This window comes from Dipodomys ordii, unplaced genomic scaffold, assembly GCF_000151885.1.
Source record: "Dipodomys ordii isolate 6190 unplaced genomic scaffold, Dord_2.0 Scaffold37, whole genome shotgun sequence".
NCBI classification, from domain to species: domain Eukaryota; kingdom Metazoa; phylum Chordata; class Mammalia; order Rodentia; family Heteromyidae; genus Dipodomys; species Dipodomys ordii.
The window spans coordinates 3,942,810-3,957,963 of NW_012267253.1; the positions used below are offsets into that span (position 1 = coordinate 3,942,810).

General features: G+C 38.4%; 1 protein-coding gene across 1 annotated transcript in view; it reads left to right on the forward strand.

Moving 5' to 3' along the window:
• Mta3 (metastasis associated 1 family, member 3) overlaps nt 1-15,154 on the forward strand; it is a 146,650-nt gene that overhangs the window by 120,130 nt on the left and 11,366 nt on the right. Inside the window, exons 15-16 of the mRNA XM_013017904.1 lie at nt 2,994-3,080; nt 6,832-6,978. Coding sequence (XP_012873358.1) covers nt 2,994-3,080; nt 6,832-6,978 — 234 coding nt within the window. The remainder of the gene's footprint in view (nt 1-2,993; nt 3,081-6,831; nt 6,979-15,154) is intronic.

Here is a 15,154-nt window from a genome sequence, read left to right on the forward strand (position 1 = left end):
AATGAAGATTAATGAAATATCTAATCTCATTCTAAAATCTCATTCTAAAATCTCATTTTAAATCTCCTTTGATCACTCTATCGGAAGTGCCCTGTAATATAAATTTTCATTGATAATCTCACATAATTAATATTAGTAATAAAGAGAAATTACAAGCATACTAGTTTATATAAAATGAAGAATTTAAGTACTAACCCTTTGATGAATTGGTTGATTCTTGTCAAAGTGATGATGATATCCTAGTGTTCATTAGTTGAAACCATGTTAGAAATTTTTCTTAGACCTTATAGATGGGAATAAATGACAGAATCAATGTTGTTTTTTTTTGTTTTGTTTTTTTGTTTTTGGGTCCGGTTGTGGGGCCTGAACTCTGGGCCTGGGCGCTGTCCCTCAGCTCTTCAGCTCAAGGCTAGCGCTCTACCACTTGAGCTACAGTGCCACTTCTGGCTTTTTTCTTTTTGCTTATGTGGTGCTGAGGAATCGAACCCAGGGCCTCATACATGCAAGGCAAGCTCTCTACCACTGAGCCACCTTCCCAGCCCTGTTTTTTTTTTTATAGTAACAGGTTAAACTCATTAGGCCTTGTGCTTGCTAGCAAGAACTCTATCACTTGAGGCACATATTTATTTATTTTGCTTCTAGTCTGTTTTTCAGATTGAGTCTCATGTTTGTTTGTGTTTTGTTTTGTTTTTTAATTTTCTCCTGGCCAGCTGTGGGCTGTAGTCCTTGCTCCTCTGCTTCTCCAGTAGCTGGGACCATACTTGTACATCACCACACCTGGTTTCTTTGTGAGATAGTTTCTCACTAACTATTGCCCTGGTGTACAATCCTATCTCCACCTCCCTGGAAGATGGGAAATTACAGACATGTGCCACCATGACCAGGCCATAGATAATCTTAGTACTAGTAATATAGACATTGCCTTTGTCTAAGATATTGAGAAAATAAGTTGATTTACTCAGGCTTTTAATTTTTTTTTATTTATTTTTGTCAGTCCTGAGGCTTGAACCCTGGGCCTGGATGCTGTCCCTGAGCTCTTTTTGCTCAAGGCTCACACTCTTTATCACCTGAGCCACAGTGCCACTTCTGGCTTTTTCTGTGATTTAATTGGCGATAAGAGCTACAGACTTACCCAGGCTAGCTTCGAACCACAATTCCTCCTGAGTAGCTATTATTATAGGCATGAGCCACTGGTGCCTGGCTTTAATTTTTTTCTTTTTTGTTAGTTGTGGGGCCTGAACTCTGGGCCTGGGCGCTGTCCCTCAGCTCTTTAGCTCAAGTCTAGTGCTCTATGACGAGCCACAGCACCTCTCCTGGCTTTTTTTTTCTGCTTATGTGGTATGGAAGAATCAAACCCAAGGCCTCATACATGCAAGGCAAGCACTCTACCACTGAGCTTAAAATTGTTTTTAAAGGGGAAGAAAGGACATTGTCTCTTGGCCTTTTGTCAAACATGATGAATTTTAGGTCAAGTAGTGAACTACTTGTGAACATCCTTTAACAAGTAGTGATGTTGATTAAGTATGGTGTTAATACTCTGAATTGACAGGTATTTATTTGGTTCTTGTAGTCACTTGGGGTCACTTCCTGATCTTTATTTCGATTACTTTCCAATATATGCTTACAGTATTCCTGTCTGTTTCTTCATATTATTCAACAATAGGTGAAACACTCTGGAGCATGATCATTTTTATCTTTTTTTTTTTTACAAAGGGAATCAATTGAATGGAAGGAAAAAGGTCATTTATAGTATCCAGGGGCTGTGTAGTAATTATTCAGAGGTTGGAGTACATATTCAAATTCCTGGTGTTTGAGGCTGTCTGTCATAATGCTACTTCTCACTTTTCTTTTTAATAGTTTTTTTTCAAATATTTCCTTGGTGAAAAGAGGCTAGAGCTCATGACAAAGTCAATATTTGTTTTTAGTTATTTGAGGCTCCATGTTGAATTATACACTTTTAACAGTAATAGTGCAAAGAATTCCTAGGGATGGCAAAAGAAACTTCCTTTATTCCTAGAAAAGTAGTCTCAGCTTGCAAAAGAAAAGATTCTCTGGTAGAATCAGAAAACCTTGAGGACAATTTTGTCAAATATTTGAAGATGGGAGAAGGCATAAACATAGGTCAATACTGGCTGAAGCAAACATTTTCAGCTTTATGACATCTGTGGATTTGAAAAGGTTTTAATACACATTTTGTTTTGTTCTTCCAAACTATTGGCATATCACCTCTTCAATGTGAGCTTTTCCACATCTACATTTCCATCTACATTTTAATCCAGCTGATTAAAAAGAGTGATTGTGTAATATGCCTTATTTTTCTCTGAAATGTCTTATGATAGGATATTGGTGAAACCGTACAAGCTAATATCCCATCTGCACTGCATGTTACTAAATGCTATTGGATGAAATATTCTGTCTACATACAGGTAACTTTAAAAATCTTAGCACACATGACATAGTAGGATTTGAAGAATAGAGAATGAGTAATAAAACGGCTTGTTTAATGGACTTAAGCTGTCATCTAAAGGATTTGAGTTTTGTCAAGATAGGTCAAGACTTCTCCAAGGGGACCCCATTCCATCTAAACTAAGCATGGCTGAGTATGTTCTTTTGTCAGCTGTCATTCTCCCACGTCATATTGATCTTGTATCAGGATTGGTTCTACCTTGTGCTATGGGTTCTTCTCTGATATAACTAAGAAGAATGTGGCTAGAAAGGAAGCATATTTCCATTACTTTTCAGGTGGTAACACGTGATAGGAACGGTGTGTATGTAAAAGGTATATTAACTCCACTCACATGTACTGTAAAGGGAATTCATTATTGGGAGTCAGAACTAAAAAACATTTTTTGTCAAATCTACAAGGAAATTATTCAGGAGTCTGGTGGATATTTTGCATTATGTTCCATTTGCACCTTTTATTTCTCCAGTATGTGTGGCAGAGGACTCTACCTCATTGGTTGTCTCCATGTTTTTTTTTTTTCTCTCCACAGATGCAGACAGACATGCTGAACTATCTGGAAGCCCACTGAAAAGCAAGAGCACTAGGAAACCATTGGCATGTATCATTGGGTATTTAGGTGGGTGTTTTATAACATAAGAGAAACTCAGAAAACAATTTCTGTATGCTGTAGACATCTGACCATTCTGAATGTGTTCCTAAACCAAATGCAAGCCCTGAAAAAAATAAATGAAATAGGATACCTTCATACATATAGTTAGTTTATTTTGGTTTAGGAACTTATTTTTATTACCAATACACTCAAACAGGGATATATGTTTACTTTAAAAACATTTGAATAAAAGTATTTATTTCTGGAAGTAAGCACAGATTAAGCAAAAAGGAGAAAACTAAAAATTCACTAAGTAGAAGATGAATATTTTTGAGATTTTTATTTATATCCTTACACTATCTAATTCACCTTAAGCTTCCCTTTAAGTAGAGGAGGGTTAGTTTTTTTTATTAGATTAATTTTCAATCCACATTTAAAAAATACCTAGCTAGGTGTGGTGTCACAAACCTATATCCTCAGTACTTGAGAGTGAGGAGGATGGCAAATTCCAGGCCAGACTGTGTTACATAATGAGAACACACACACACACACACATGTACAGACACACGCACATACACACACACATACATACACACACAGAGTTATAGCTTTGATATGCCAAGTCAGGTTACTTTGAAAAGGACACATTTTTAGAAAGCATGCCATCTAACTCAGAAATCTCCAAAGATGATGGTGCTAGTTACATATTGAATTATCCTAATTAAGATTACTGAGGAATACTTTTTTTTTTGCAAAATTTTAAGTAATTTAGGAAAAAATGGATCCTCAAATACCTAAAAGAACAGAACGCTTTTGTACTGCTTTTTCATTTTCTCAGTAAAGGTGAAATACACACTCAGAGTTGTATTAAACCTTATTGCTCTATCTGGGAGATTTATAGTTAAGAAGTATTCAGACTTTAGCTATCCAATTTTTTCAAAATCAAAAGGGCATCCTTGAACTTGGAATATTATCTTGTTCTCAACAGTATCCCTTGGCTCTGAAGTTTCATCTTTGATGTCACTTTGCCTCCCTACTTCTTGTTTTATTGTCAAAGACTAATATTGCCTTCACAGTATCACATGGTTGCCTAGACATGGCTGGTAACGATGATAATGCTCTGGAAGGTGGCTGCTGTCTGTTACCTTGCAGGAGAAAGTTTCTGATCATGAAAAAGAAAAAAAATAGTGTAGGACTGAGTAGTAGTCAACCTTTCTGGTGTAATTATGTATTTTACACGTTGATCTCTGTTCCTACAACATAAGCCAAAGCTATTTTGTTCTTGCTTGGTAAACCACTGGATTTACTTGGTAAATCCCTTCCTAACATATTTCTGAGCATGTTATCCTGAAGACTGAAGTACATGATTTGGGGAACACCAAGTGAGGAGGTTGTTGCCCTCAAAACTTAGCTAAATACCAATAATGGCTGGCCTCAGCCTTAAAAAATGTTTAGGATTTGAATGGATGGACAAATAATAAAAAAATATTCTCTCTTATTCTGTCTTCAAGAGAACATCTAGGCAAAGGCTTCAGTAAGTCCAAGAACCTGAAAAGTTCAGGAATACAATTGTCTTATGTGAACGGAGCACAGGGTATGGGATTATAATAGAAAAATGAAGTTAGCAAACCTTCAATGTTAAGAATCTTCAATGATCCCCCATGGTATAACCCCTGTTTTCATTGTATTGATGTTGGTATAATTTGTGGAGGGGAAGGGAAAAAAACAAATTGTTTAAATAGGGATACAGGTGGACCCATTGCAACAATGAGATGTACAAGACATTATGTTGAAAAACAAACTTTACAACTTTGGCTGGGGGGGAAGTGGGAAGGGATGGGAAGGGGAAAAAAAGGAGGAGGCAACAATGCTTGATAAGAAATGTACTTATTATCTTGCCCATGTAATTGTAACCCCTCTATACGGTATTTTCACAATTAAAAAAAAGAATCTTCAATGAAAAGAACCTTTCTTTCTTCCTTTCTTTCTTCCTTCCTTCCTTCCTTTCTTTCTTTCCTTTCTTTCTTTTTCTTTCTTTCTTTCTTCCCCTCCTTCCTTCCTTCCTCTTTCTTTCTTTTTCTTTCTTCCCCTCCTTCCTTCCTCTCTCTTTCTTTCTTTCTGTGTTTCTTTCTTTCTTCCCTTCCTTCCTTCCTTCTTTCTTCCCTTCCTTCCTTCCTTCCTTCCTTCCTTCCTCCCTCTCTCTCTTTTCTTTCTTTCTTTCTTCCTTTCTTCCTTCCTTTCTTTCTTTCTTTCTTTCTTTCTTTCTTTCTTTCTTTCTTTCTTCCTTTCTTTCGTCGTGAGGATTGAACTCTAGGCCTGGGCACTATCCCTCAGGTCTTCAGCTCTAGCACTCAACCATTTGAGCCACATCACCACTTCTGGTTTTCTGGTTGTTAATTGAAGATCAGAGTCTCGCAGACTTTTCTTCCCAGGCTGGCTTTGAACAGCAATCCTAAGATCTCAGCCTCCTGAGTAGCTAGGATTACAGGAGTGAGCTACCGGCACCTGGCAGAATCTTTATTTTTTAATAGTATATAAGCTATATCTAAATTTAGACAAATGTAGGATTTTGATCAGACCACGATGCAGTCATTTTAACAGTCTGAATGGCTTTTCCTAAAGTTCAGCAAATCAGGCTAAAATGGACCCTCACATTGAGCAGGAGGTGAGAGATCAGATTGCTTGCCCATAGTTTACTGAGGGTCCGTGAGCAGGTAGACTTTGGAGCAAAAGTATTAACATTAGTAATAGAAGTCCTTAACTCCCAATCCTACAGTATTGCAATGTTTGTCCACAGAGAGTAAACATAGTTCTAGACTCTAGCTCACAACAATATATATACTTCACCTAAAGTACAGGTGCCACATACACATGTTTTTTTAATATATGTTTTTCATTGTGAAAATGCTGTACAGAGGGGTTACAGTTACATGAGTAAGTTGATGAGTACATTTCTTATAAAGCATTATTGCCTCCTCCTTTGTTTTTCCCCTACCTTCCCTTCCCTCCTACCTCCACAACTACATCCCCCTCTCCCCACCCCTAAATTGTAAAGTTTGTTTTTCAACATAGTATCTTCTACATCTCATTGTTACAATGGGTCAACCTGTATCCCTATTTAAACATTTTGTTTTTTCCCTTCCCCTCCCCAAATTATACTGATATCAAATACAGTGAAAACAGTGGTTACACATTAGTTTTGTGATGTGTCCTTTATCAGTGTTTCATCTGTCTTTTGATGATTGTATCTTGACTTTGTTTTCGTATTTCATCTGTTATCAACATGCTCTGGGCTGGGAGTGGTTGACTTTAGTCGTGTACCCTGATTGCACAGCAGGAATCTGGTTTTTCAAAAACCTCACACTCCAGACAGGCTTCATGTTCCTTGTTAGAGCATAGAAGTATTTTTTTTTCTGAAGTGATCTCTGCAGATAATCTTTTGATTTCTAGTATCTTGAGCCAGATGATGCTTTATTCTCTTAGTAAATCTCATGTTGTAAGTGACCTTCTAAAGTGGCTTTTTGTGCTTGTGTTTGTATTCACTACATGAGGCTCAGAGCTCCAGCCAGCAGGGGTGGAGCTGATTTACTTGAATAAGCAAAGCCATGGCAACAACACTTGAAGCTACTTCATTATGCACGTCAGTGGCTGGCTCATAAGGAAATGACTCTCAGCTCATTAAGAAATAAGATGTGTGCCTCTTACTAGTATAAATGTACCCAGGGATTTTTTTAAAATACCACATTCTGGGTTGACAAACCTTTTTGCTTCCTGCCAGAAATTCATCCTGCAAAGAAGCCTAATATAATTCGATCTACACCAAGCCTGCAAACCCCAACTACCAAGAGGATGCTAACCACTCCAAATCACACATCTTTGAGCATTCTTGGAAAAAGAAACTACAGTCATCACAATGGCCTGGATGGTATGTAAGGGCAGGAATTCTGGAGACTGTTCTTATTGGCCAGGGCCCCATTACCTTGCCTGCCTGGGTATGTCTTCTGACAAGTTCAAGAATATATTTCAAACAGAATATACCCCATTACTGATCTGAATAAGGGTATTAAGAGGGAAGACTGCCAGATGTTACACAGAAGAATTATGTTGAGTAAAATTTCTCCATTTCATTAGGAGGTACCTTTAGTTCACATTTCCTGTTAGAAGCCCTGTTTGGAGATCAAATTTTTATTTAGCAGTTGCTTCTGCAGGATGATAATGTTCTTGTGGTACACACTCACTGTTCATTTTAAGTTTTCTTGAGCAAAAGGGATTGTTTTGCCTTACATCTAAGACAGTAGTGCTCTCTAAGGGCTATTCAGTAGTTTGAGGATCATTTTGAATTTGGCATTTATTCCTGACTTCTTTCACCTCATAATTTTTTAATTGCTTGAGAGTGCTACAAGTCATGAAAGGAATTGCCTGGGTGGTGTCCTAAATACAAAAATAATAATTTGTTTGAAATGGAAAAACTGTGAAATGTCACTTCTTTTCCAAAGTACTTCTCTTAGTCGTGGACGTATAATGACTCTTTAGGTGGAATTGAAATATCTTACCATTTGGACTATAAACACCACTATAATAAATCATCTAGACAGTATATTTTTGTTCATCAGTAGCCCTGGAGTTTGAAGCTGTCTTTATTGTTTAAGGGTTGACATTTATTTATGAATAAAACTCTCTCCAGGCTTTTCATGCCTTCTGGAACTCTAAATTTCTTCAGTGACAGTAAATTACTTGTAACAAGGCCCTAGAGCAAGGATGTGGAATAGATCTTCTAATAATAATTTTCCTTCAGTATGATTTTTTGATGGCCATAATTATGCCAAAATTTATTTTTTAAAGACAGGGTGCGTGCCACTCTAGGCAGGGTAGGAGAAGTTGAGTCCCTGGGAAATGTATTCAGGAACAGTGAAAGCTGGTCTTTTGAGGAGATGGGAATGTATCAGCTCTCACCATTGCTAGAGCTGATGTCTGGTATTATTGGGGGGTTTTTGCTTGAGGCTTTTCTGGCAAAATGGAACCGAACCTGTACTTTGTTTCAGTTGACTATCCCTTTCACCCTGCATTAAAAAAAAAAAAACCAAAGCCTTCCTCAACAATAGACAAAACATGACCTCAGTGCCTGTGAATCATTTGGCTTCTGGGTTTACATTGATGCCATCAGGGTCCAACAAGGAGTTCCTGATGAACCTAAGGCCAGGAGCAATTAAGTCCCACGAGCAAGATGGTATAGGAAAATTAGATGGCTCCTAATATTACTCTAGCATGAAAAAGGGGGTTATATGTCCTAATTAGGGGGGCAAAGGTTGTGCCTTTATCCTCAAAATTCAATCCTAGATAGAACCATCAACTGAAATGAAGAGGTAAACGGCTCCTTTGCTATAGAAGGGAGTATTGACCTCCATTCTAATGTTGTGGGACTAATTCATATGGAGACTAATGTTAAAAGAATTTGAAGAAAAGAATAGGAACTAAAAGGGGAATAGTTAGGAAAAAATTGAGAGTGAAGAGATTACTTTGCATTTCTAAGGCATCAATGTGTTATATATGTGGCTTTCAATAATTTGGCCACACAGCAGTCTTGCAGAAACACTTTGATTTTAATGAGAACATTGGCCTTCCTTGCCCCAATATCCCTAATGTCTAGACAATAGAAGACCAAGGGACAATAATGTCAAAATGTGGAGAACATATTTCTTTCCAACTTTTCCCTGCCTGTTGCCTAGAACCTTTGGATTTCTTCTTACATAGAATCTGGGATCTTTCTTTTCTATCTTATCATCCCTTTGGCTTCTCTAGGTGTATTGTCCTCCGGCTATAAGTGTAAAGTGGGTTGTGATTCATTTGATATATGTACTAGGGTTTGAAATCAGGGCCTTGTATTTTCTAGGTAAGTGCTTTCTACCACTTGAGCCATACCTCTAGTCCTTTTTTGCTTTAGGTTTTTGGGGGTTTTTTAGATAGAGTCTCATATTTTTTCCTGGGGCTGGCCTGGACCACAGTCCTCCTAGCTGTGGCTTCCTATGTAGTTAGGATCATAGGAACCCAACCAGTTAATTTTTTGTCTAGACTGGCCTCAAACAAGTATCTTCCTCTTCCCACATTGCTGCTAGAATTAGGGACATGAGCCACTATACGTAATCTGTATGTGATGTATTCTTAATGGTAGAAGGACCTCATATGAGTGATGGAAATATAGCTTCCTACTATCTACTCTCACCCCACGGCCCTTCTGGAGTTCTGTCCCAAGTCCTGCATTGCACCTTCTATTGCCTTTAAACACCTAAGGCTCAGTATGATGAGTATCTACCTTCTTGGAATTTCTTTTAAATGCCTCTATATTAGTTAGCTTTCTTGTTGCTGTGACCACAGTATCCGAGGAAACAACATAAAGGAGGATTTATTTTGGCTAACAGTTTCAGAGGGTTTAGTTGGTTGGCCTTGTGCAGTTGGGGCAGAACATCGTGGCAGTGGGAGTGTGTGAAGGAGGCTGTTCATCTCATGGCAGACAAGAAACGAGAGGAGAGGACTATGGACCAGCATAATCTTTAAAGGCATACTCCACGTGAATTACTTCCTTAGCACAGTACCTAAATAGCATCACCAGCAGGGGACCAAGAATTCGAAACATGAATCTGTGCAGGGATTTTGAATTCAACCTCTGTAGTGTTTCCTCTGTAGTGTCAATTTGTTCCATGTATATCTGGATAAACACTACAGCAAGGTCATTACTTCTCTATTCTGAACTAGAACAATAGACAGAAAACAACCAGTCCTTGGGGGTGTATGGGGGGTGGGGTTGTGGGGCCTGAACTCTGGGCCTGGGCACTGCCCCTGAGCTCTTCAGCTTAAGGCTAGTGCTCTACCACTAGAGCCACAGAGCCATTTCTGGCTTTTTTCTGTTTATGTGGTGCTAAGGAATTGAACCCAGGGCCTCATGTATGCAAGGCAAGCACTCTATCACTGAACCACTTTCCCAGCCCCATCCTTGGTCTTATTGATTCAGACCTTTACCCTTGTTGGAGAGAACCTGTCTCATTTTCCAAAGAAACTTGGATGTTGTTTCTTCAGGACCTTATATGTATGTGCTTTGCTGTCTTATATGGATAAGAAGCTGATGGCAATGCACTCTGCAATGTGCTAATTTTCTTTCTTTTTTTAATTGTGAAAAATCTGTACAGAGGGGTTACTGCAATGTGCTAATTTTCTTACCTGTGTTTTCTATTTTAATTCATATGACAAGATGATCTGGGAGGTCGAGGAATTTATTTTGTATGCCATTGTTTCTCCATACCTAGCCTAGTATTTGTCACTGATGTATACAATATAAATTAACTGTATAAAGGAAAGTGATTGAAGAAAATGAAACCTAGTGAAGTAAATTAAAATTTCCCAGAAATTAAAATTTCTCTCTCTCTCTCTCTATATATATATATAAATATAGAGAGAGAGAGAAATGGGGGGAAGAAACAGATTTAGCTTAGATGTGAAAATTTTCATTCTGCTATATTAATTGCTGTCATTAAATGAGGTTGTGGCCCTCAAGCAAATTCTCTTTAGTTTCTACAGGTAATTCAATATAAGAGTTAATATGGCTGACTAAATAAACAGCACACAAGGAAATGTGAGTTATTGTAAACTAGAAGCTTAAGGAAGCTTTCCTGGGGAGCTGGAGCCCAATTTCTAAGGACACTATACTTCAGCCTCAACCTGTGTAGGCATCTCTCAGGAGTTGTGATGAGTCTGTCTCTGGAACATGCTACAGTTACCTCGAATGTCACTGACAGGAACTGGAAAGAGCAAGTCCTCTGGTTCTCCAGCCTTTCAAATTATATATCTCCTGGGAGAACAGGTTTCCAGGCCTCAGAGGAGAAATGGAATTTCAAAGTCCTAACCCCAGCAGCATGAAGCTGGATAGATAGATAGTATAGAGCTGAAGTCAGAACATAATAGAAAATCACATTTAGAAAGTTCCTACATTTGTGTGTTCCTAATGGACCCTTTTCTTAAGATAATAAGTCTGTTTCTTTTCCTCTCCAGAGATAGGATTCTGAGTAGTCTGAATTTCCAGAATGAATTTAAAAGTTCTGGAAAAATGTTTGGCTAGTAGTAAGCTTTCACCAGGTAGTTAATACATGAAATACTGAAATAAGATACAAACTCAGGGAAAAGCCTTTCCCTGTGAGGTACAATAATGAAAGCAATTAGCACTGCTACTTAATTATCAGCATGTCTGACAGATGGGCATGCAAACAGGATGTAGATAGACAGACTAATTTAGCTGAGCATCAAACCTTGCATCTTCTAAAGCATTCAGCTCTCTTAGCATTAGAGCTTCCTGTTTCCTCCTCAGTGGCTTGTCTTCACCAGCCTTCTACTTTTACATTTCAGGTTCTTTTTTAAAATTTTTATTTTATTGTAAAGATGTTGTACGGAGAGGTTATATGAGTAAGGCAATGAGTACATTTCTTGTTGAGCAATTTCAGGTTCTTGATGATGGAGAGTCTTAATTTCTTCCATCAGAAAGGATTTTCCCAGGCATTTTTTGAAATGATGGGAGGAAGTAGTGCTGTGGCTCAAGCGGTAGAGCACTCACCTTGAGCTAAGAGCTGAGGGATAGCGCCCAAGCCCAGAGTTCAAGCCCCACAACCAACCCCCCCCCCAAAAAAAAGTTAGTTGAAATGATGGGAAATTTCTTACGTATTTCTTCCTCTTACTTGGTCCTGGTGTTGACTGGAAATGCAGGAAGTCCATGTTCCATGTGCTTTTATCAGCTACCTGATGGCACTGAGTCACACATAGGCTGTGTACACACTTGTGGGATTTTAACTCTGAGAGTGAAGATCCACACACATAAGAAACTCAGTGCAAAGAATCAGCAATGATAGAATGAATTTCCAAATTAAAGAACTGCAGGGTGCCTTACCAGTACATTTTCCAATCAGACAGTTCATCCAGTGCTATACCCTGTACCAACAGGAGAGTTGCCAAATTCTCTTGCCCCCATTTCATCCATACAGGTGCTTTGATGCAATTTGTGTTGCCATCAAACTGAGAACCTATTCATTTAATTCAAGTGGCTGTGGGTGGTCATCAAGGGAGAAAGCTTTATGTGTCTGAGATCATGAAAGGGAAGGAAGAGGGGGAGATGGAATTTGTCTGTGTATGTGTAAGAGTGTGGAAGGCATTTAAATGTTTGGAGTCAGATGGGACTAATTAGACTTCTCTTGATTATTTTCTGTGTGTATCACTTGGTTTTTTTGTTGCACCTGTTTTCTCCTTTGTAAATCTGTAAAGTGCAGCTCACGTTTGCCTGACAGAACTATTCTTCTGATGAAAGTTTTTGTGTACATTATACTACTTCATCTTCCCAACACCTTATGAATCAGGTGTTAGAACCTGTATGTTAGTAATAAGGAAAATGAAAACTCAGAGAGGTTAAGGGTTTTGTCCAGGGTCACACTTCTCACAAGCAATGGCAATACAATTCAACTTCAAATCTAATGTTTTTCATCCACATAAAGAAGCATATACATGGGAGAGGCATATCTTTTCAAATGAATAAAATAATATAGTGGATATCTTCCTTGGCTCAGGCTATATAGTATAAACCATCACTGCCTTTACAAAAGCTGTTTTTCTCCATTATCTGTCTCTCTAAAGGTCATCTTGTCCATAATCATGCCTCCTGTAGTACTTATTTTTCTAGAAGTTGGGGGTCAAGGATCTATATTAGTGTTAGGCATGGAGGAAAGAGAAGAGGAAATTCAAAGAATTACCTAGATTTTATTTTTTTTTTTTTTGGTGTCAGTCCTGGGTCTTGAATTCAGGGACTAGAAGCTGTCGCTGAGCAATTGTACTCAAGACTAGTGCTTTACCATTTCAGCCCACAGCTCTACTTCTGGCTTTTAAGTGTTAAGGTTTTGTTTCCACTTTAAAGAATAGCCATTGTTAAAATTTTATTTGGAAAATTGCTGTTATCAATCAATCTTTTGTTGTTTTATGTGAATTGTATATAAATAAAATATTAGTACGTTCCTTATAAGTATATTTCTTCTTGTGGTACTAGAGTTTGAACTGAGAGCCTTGTTTGCTAGACAGGCACTCTACCCCATTCTCTTTTTGCTTTTATTATTTTTCAAATAGGGATGATTCCTACTAGCTGGGATGATAGTAGTACACCATCTTGCCCAGTGTTGGTTTTTGTTTTCTTGTTTTCAATGGTTGAGATGAATGTCTCAAGAACTTTTTGCCCATGTTGGCCTCTAATTGCAATCTTCCTGATCTCAGATTGCTGAATAGCTTGAATTACACGTGAGCCACCATACCCAGCTATAATTTCATGTCTTACCTGGAAGTCTGACTCTCAAAAAAAAAAATGGCTTGTGGAGCTGGCCATAGTAACATGTACCTCTTGTCCCATCTACTGGGCAGATTCAGGTAGAAGGATCACTTAAGCCCAGGAGTTCAAGACTAGCCTGGGCAACATAGCAAGACCCCATCTTATACACAAAATAAAACAAAAGATTCATGTATTTGATTAAAAATAAATGAATATGTCCCAGTGTATATTTGCACCTTAGACAAGATCGGGTACATTCAGAGTGGTATGGCCATAGACCTATTTGCGCACTAGAAAGCCCAGTGTCTATAAAAAGAAATTGCCCTTGATTAAGTAGTTCTGAGGAGCATTGGAGAGGAAATTTGGTTATAAAGGGAGTTTACTCTGTTATCCATATACTCTTGTAGCTAGAAACCTTACAGTGGGAGGATTGAATATCACCATTTTGAGAGCAGAATATTTATTTTTCATCGAGAAAGCAATTGAATTAGAAAATTTTACCAAAAGAAGAGCAGATGGGCTGAGCAGGCCCCCCATCCTCTCCTGACCTACTAAAAAGACACTGTTGCCTCCTGCTCTTGATCAGCTGCTTGAGCCTTGGTCCATCCATAAATCTTCCATTCTACTGCACAGGGACTGGGTGATTGCCTGCAATAGCTCAGACTTTATCAGATGGGAACCTGGAGGGAAACTTCTGCTTATCTAGTGATGCAGAGCAGTGATACAGACCACAGAAGCATACCTAGAGGTGCTCTTAACCTTGTTCAGGATGGCATGCCTTTTGTCCCAGGGGCAAAGGAATTGAGACTCAGTGTGTTAGGAAAAACAAAACAACAGGCCTAAAAAAGAGTTTTCAATAGACTAGAGTCAGGACATGTGGGCCAGAAACATTGACAAATTGTATAATAAACTCCTTTTTAATCTACTGTCCTCTGGTTTATTTCCCCTGAGACACATGAGTACACTGTGGATTTTTCTTCTTCATATTCTGCATTGAGTAATATCTTGAACTCCCTATGAAGAGGGTAACTGCTGTGGATACCTCTGTAAGTACAATATTATGATCTGGGGTGTGAAGATTGTCCTTTTGATGACTTGTTTCTGAAATCAGTGATTCAACAATTCCAACTGTTGGCATCCCAACCCCGGAACACGGGTAGTGATGAGGCCCATTGTACTAGTGAGCAAGCTCTGGGAATGCATCTGCTGCCTTCACAGATCCCAATAAAAATAGACTGCCAGGGACAGCGGATGGCACTCTCAGGCATACATGGGCCCAGGCTGCCTTCTGTTGACAATTTCATGCCATTTTCAAGAGACCAGGTTTTTGGTTTGTTTTTTTTTTTTGAATGTTCTAAAACACTGTTTATAGAAGAACAGTGAGTGACCTTCTGGTCTCCTTGCCTCTGTTATAGTATAGTAACCTGGTTGAATAATTTTTAAATTCTTTAAAAACTAATTTAAAATATTTTAGGATTGGGGGCCGACAAGTGGGGGGAGGTGGGCATTATATTCTATGTGTATAAAAATGGAACTTTGTAATGAGAGTATGGATAGATTGGAAAGATGAGGGAGAAGGATGACATTGATCAAGATCCATTATACTAATAACCTGGCTTCTTGAAACTTCTTTGTACAATTACTTAAATATAAATTATTTTAGAAGCTAAGTTTGTAATTCAGTGATCTAGTGCTTGCCTAGCATGCCAAGATCCTGGGTCCCATCCTCAGCACTGGGAACACATTTATTTGTTTGTTT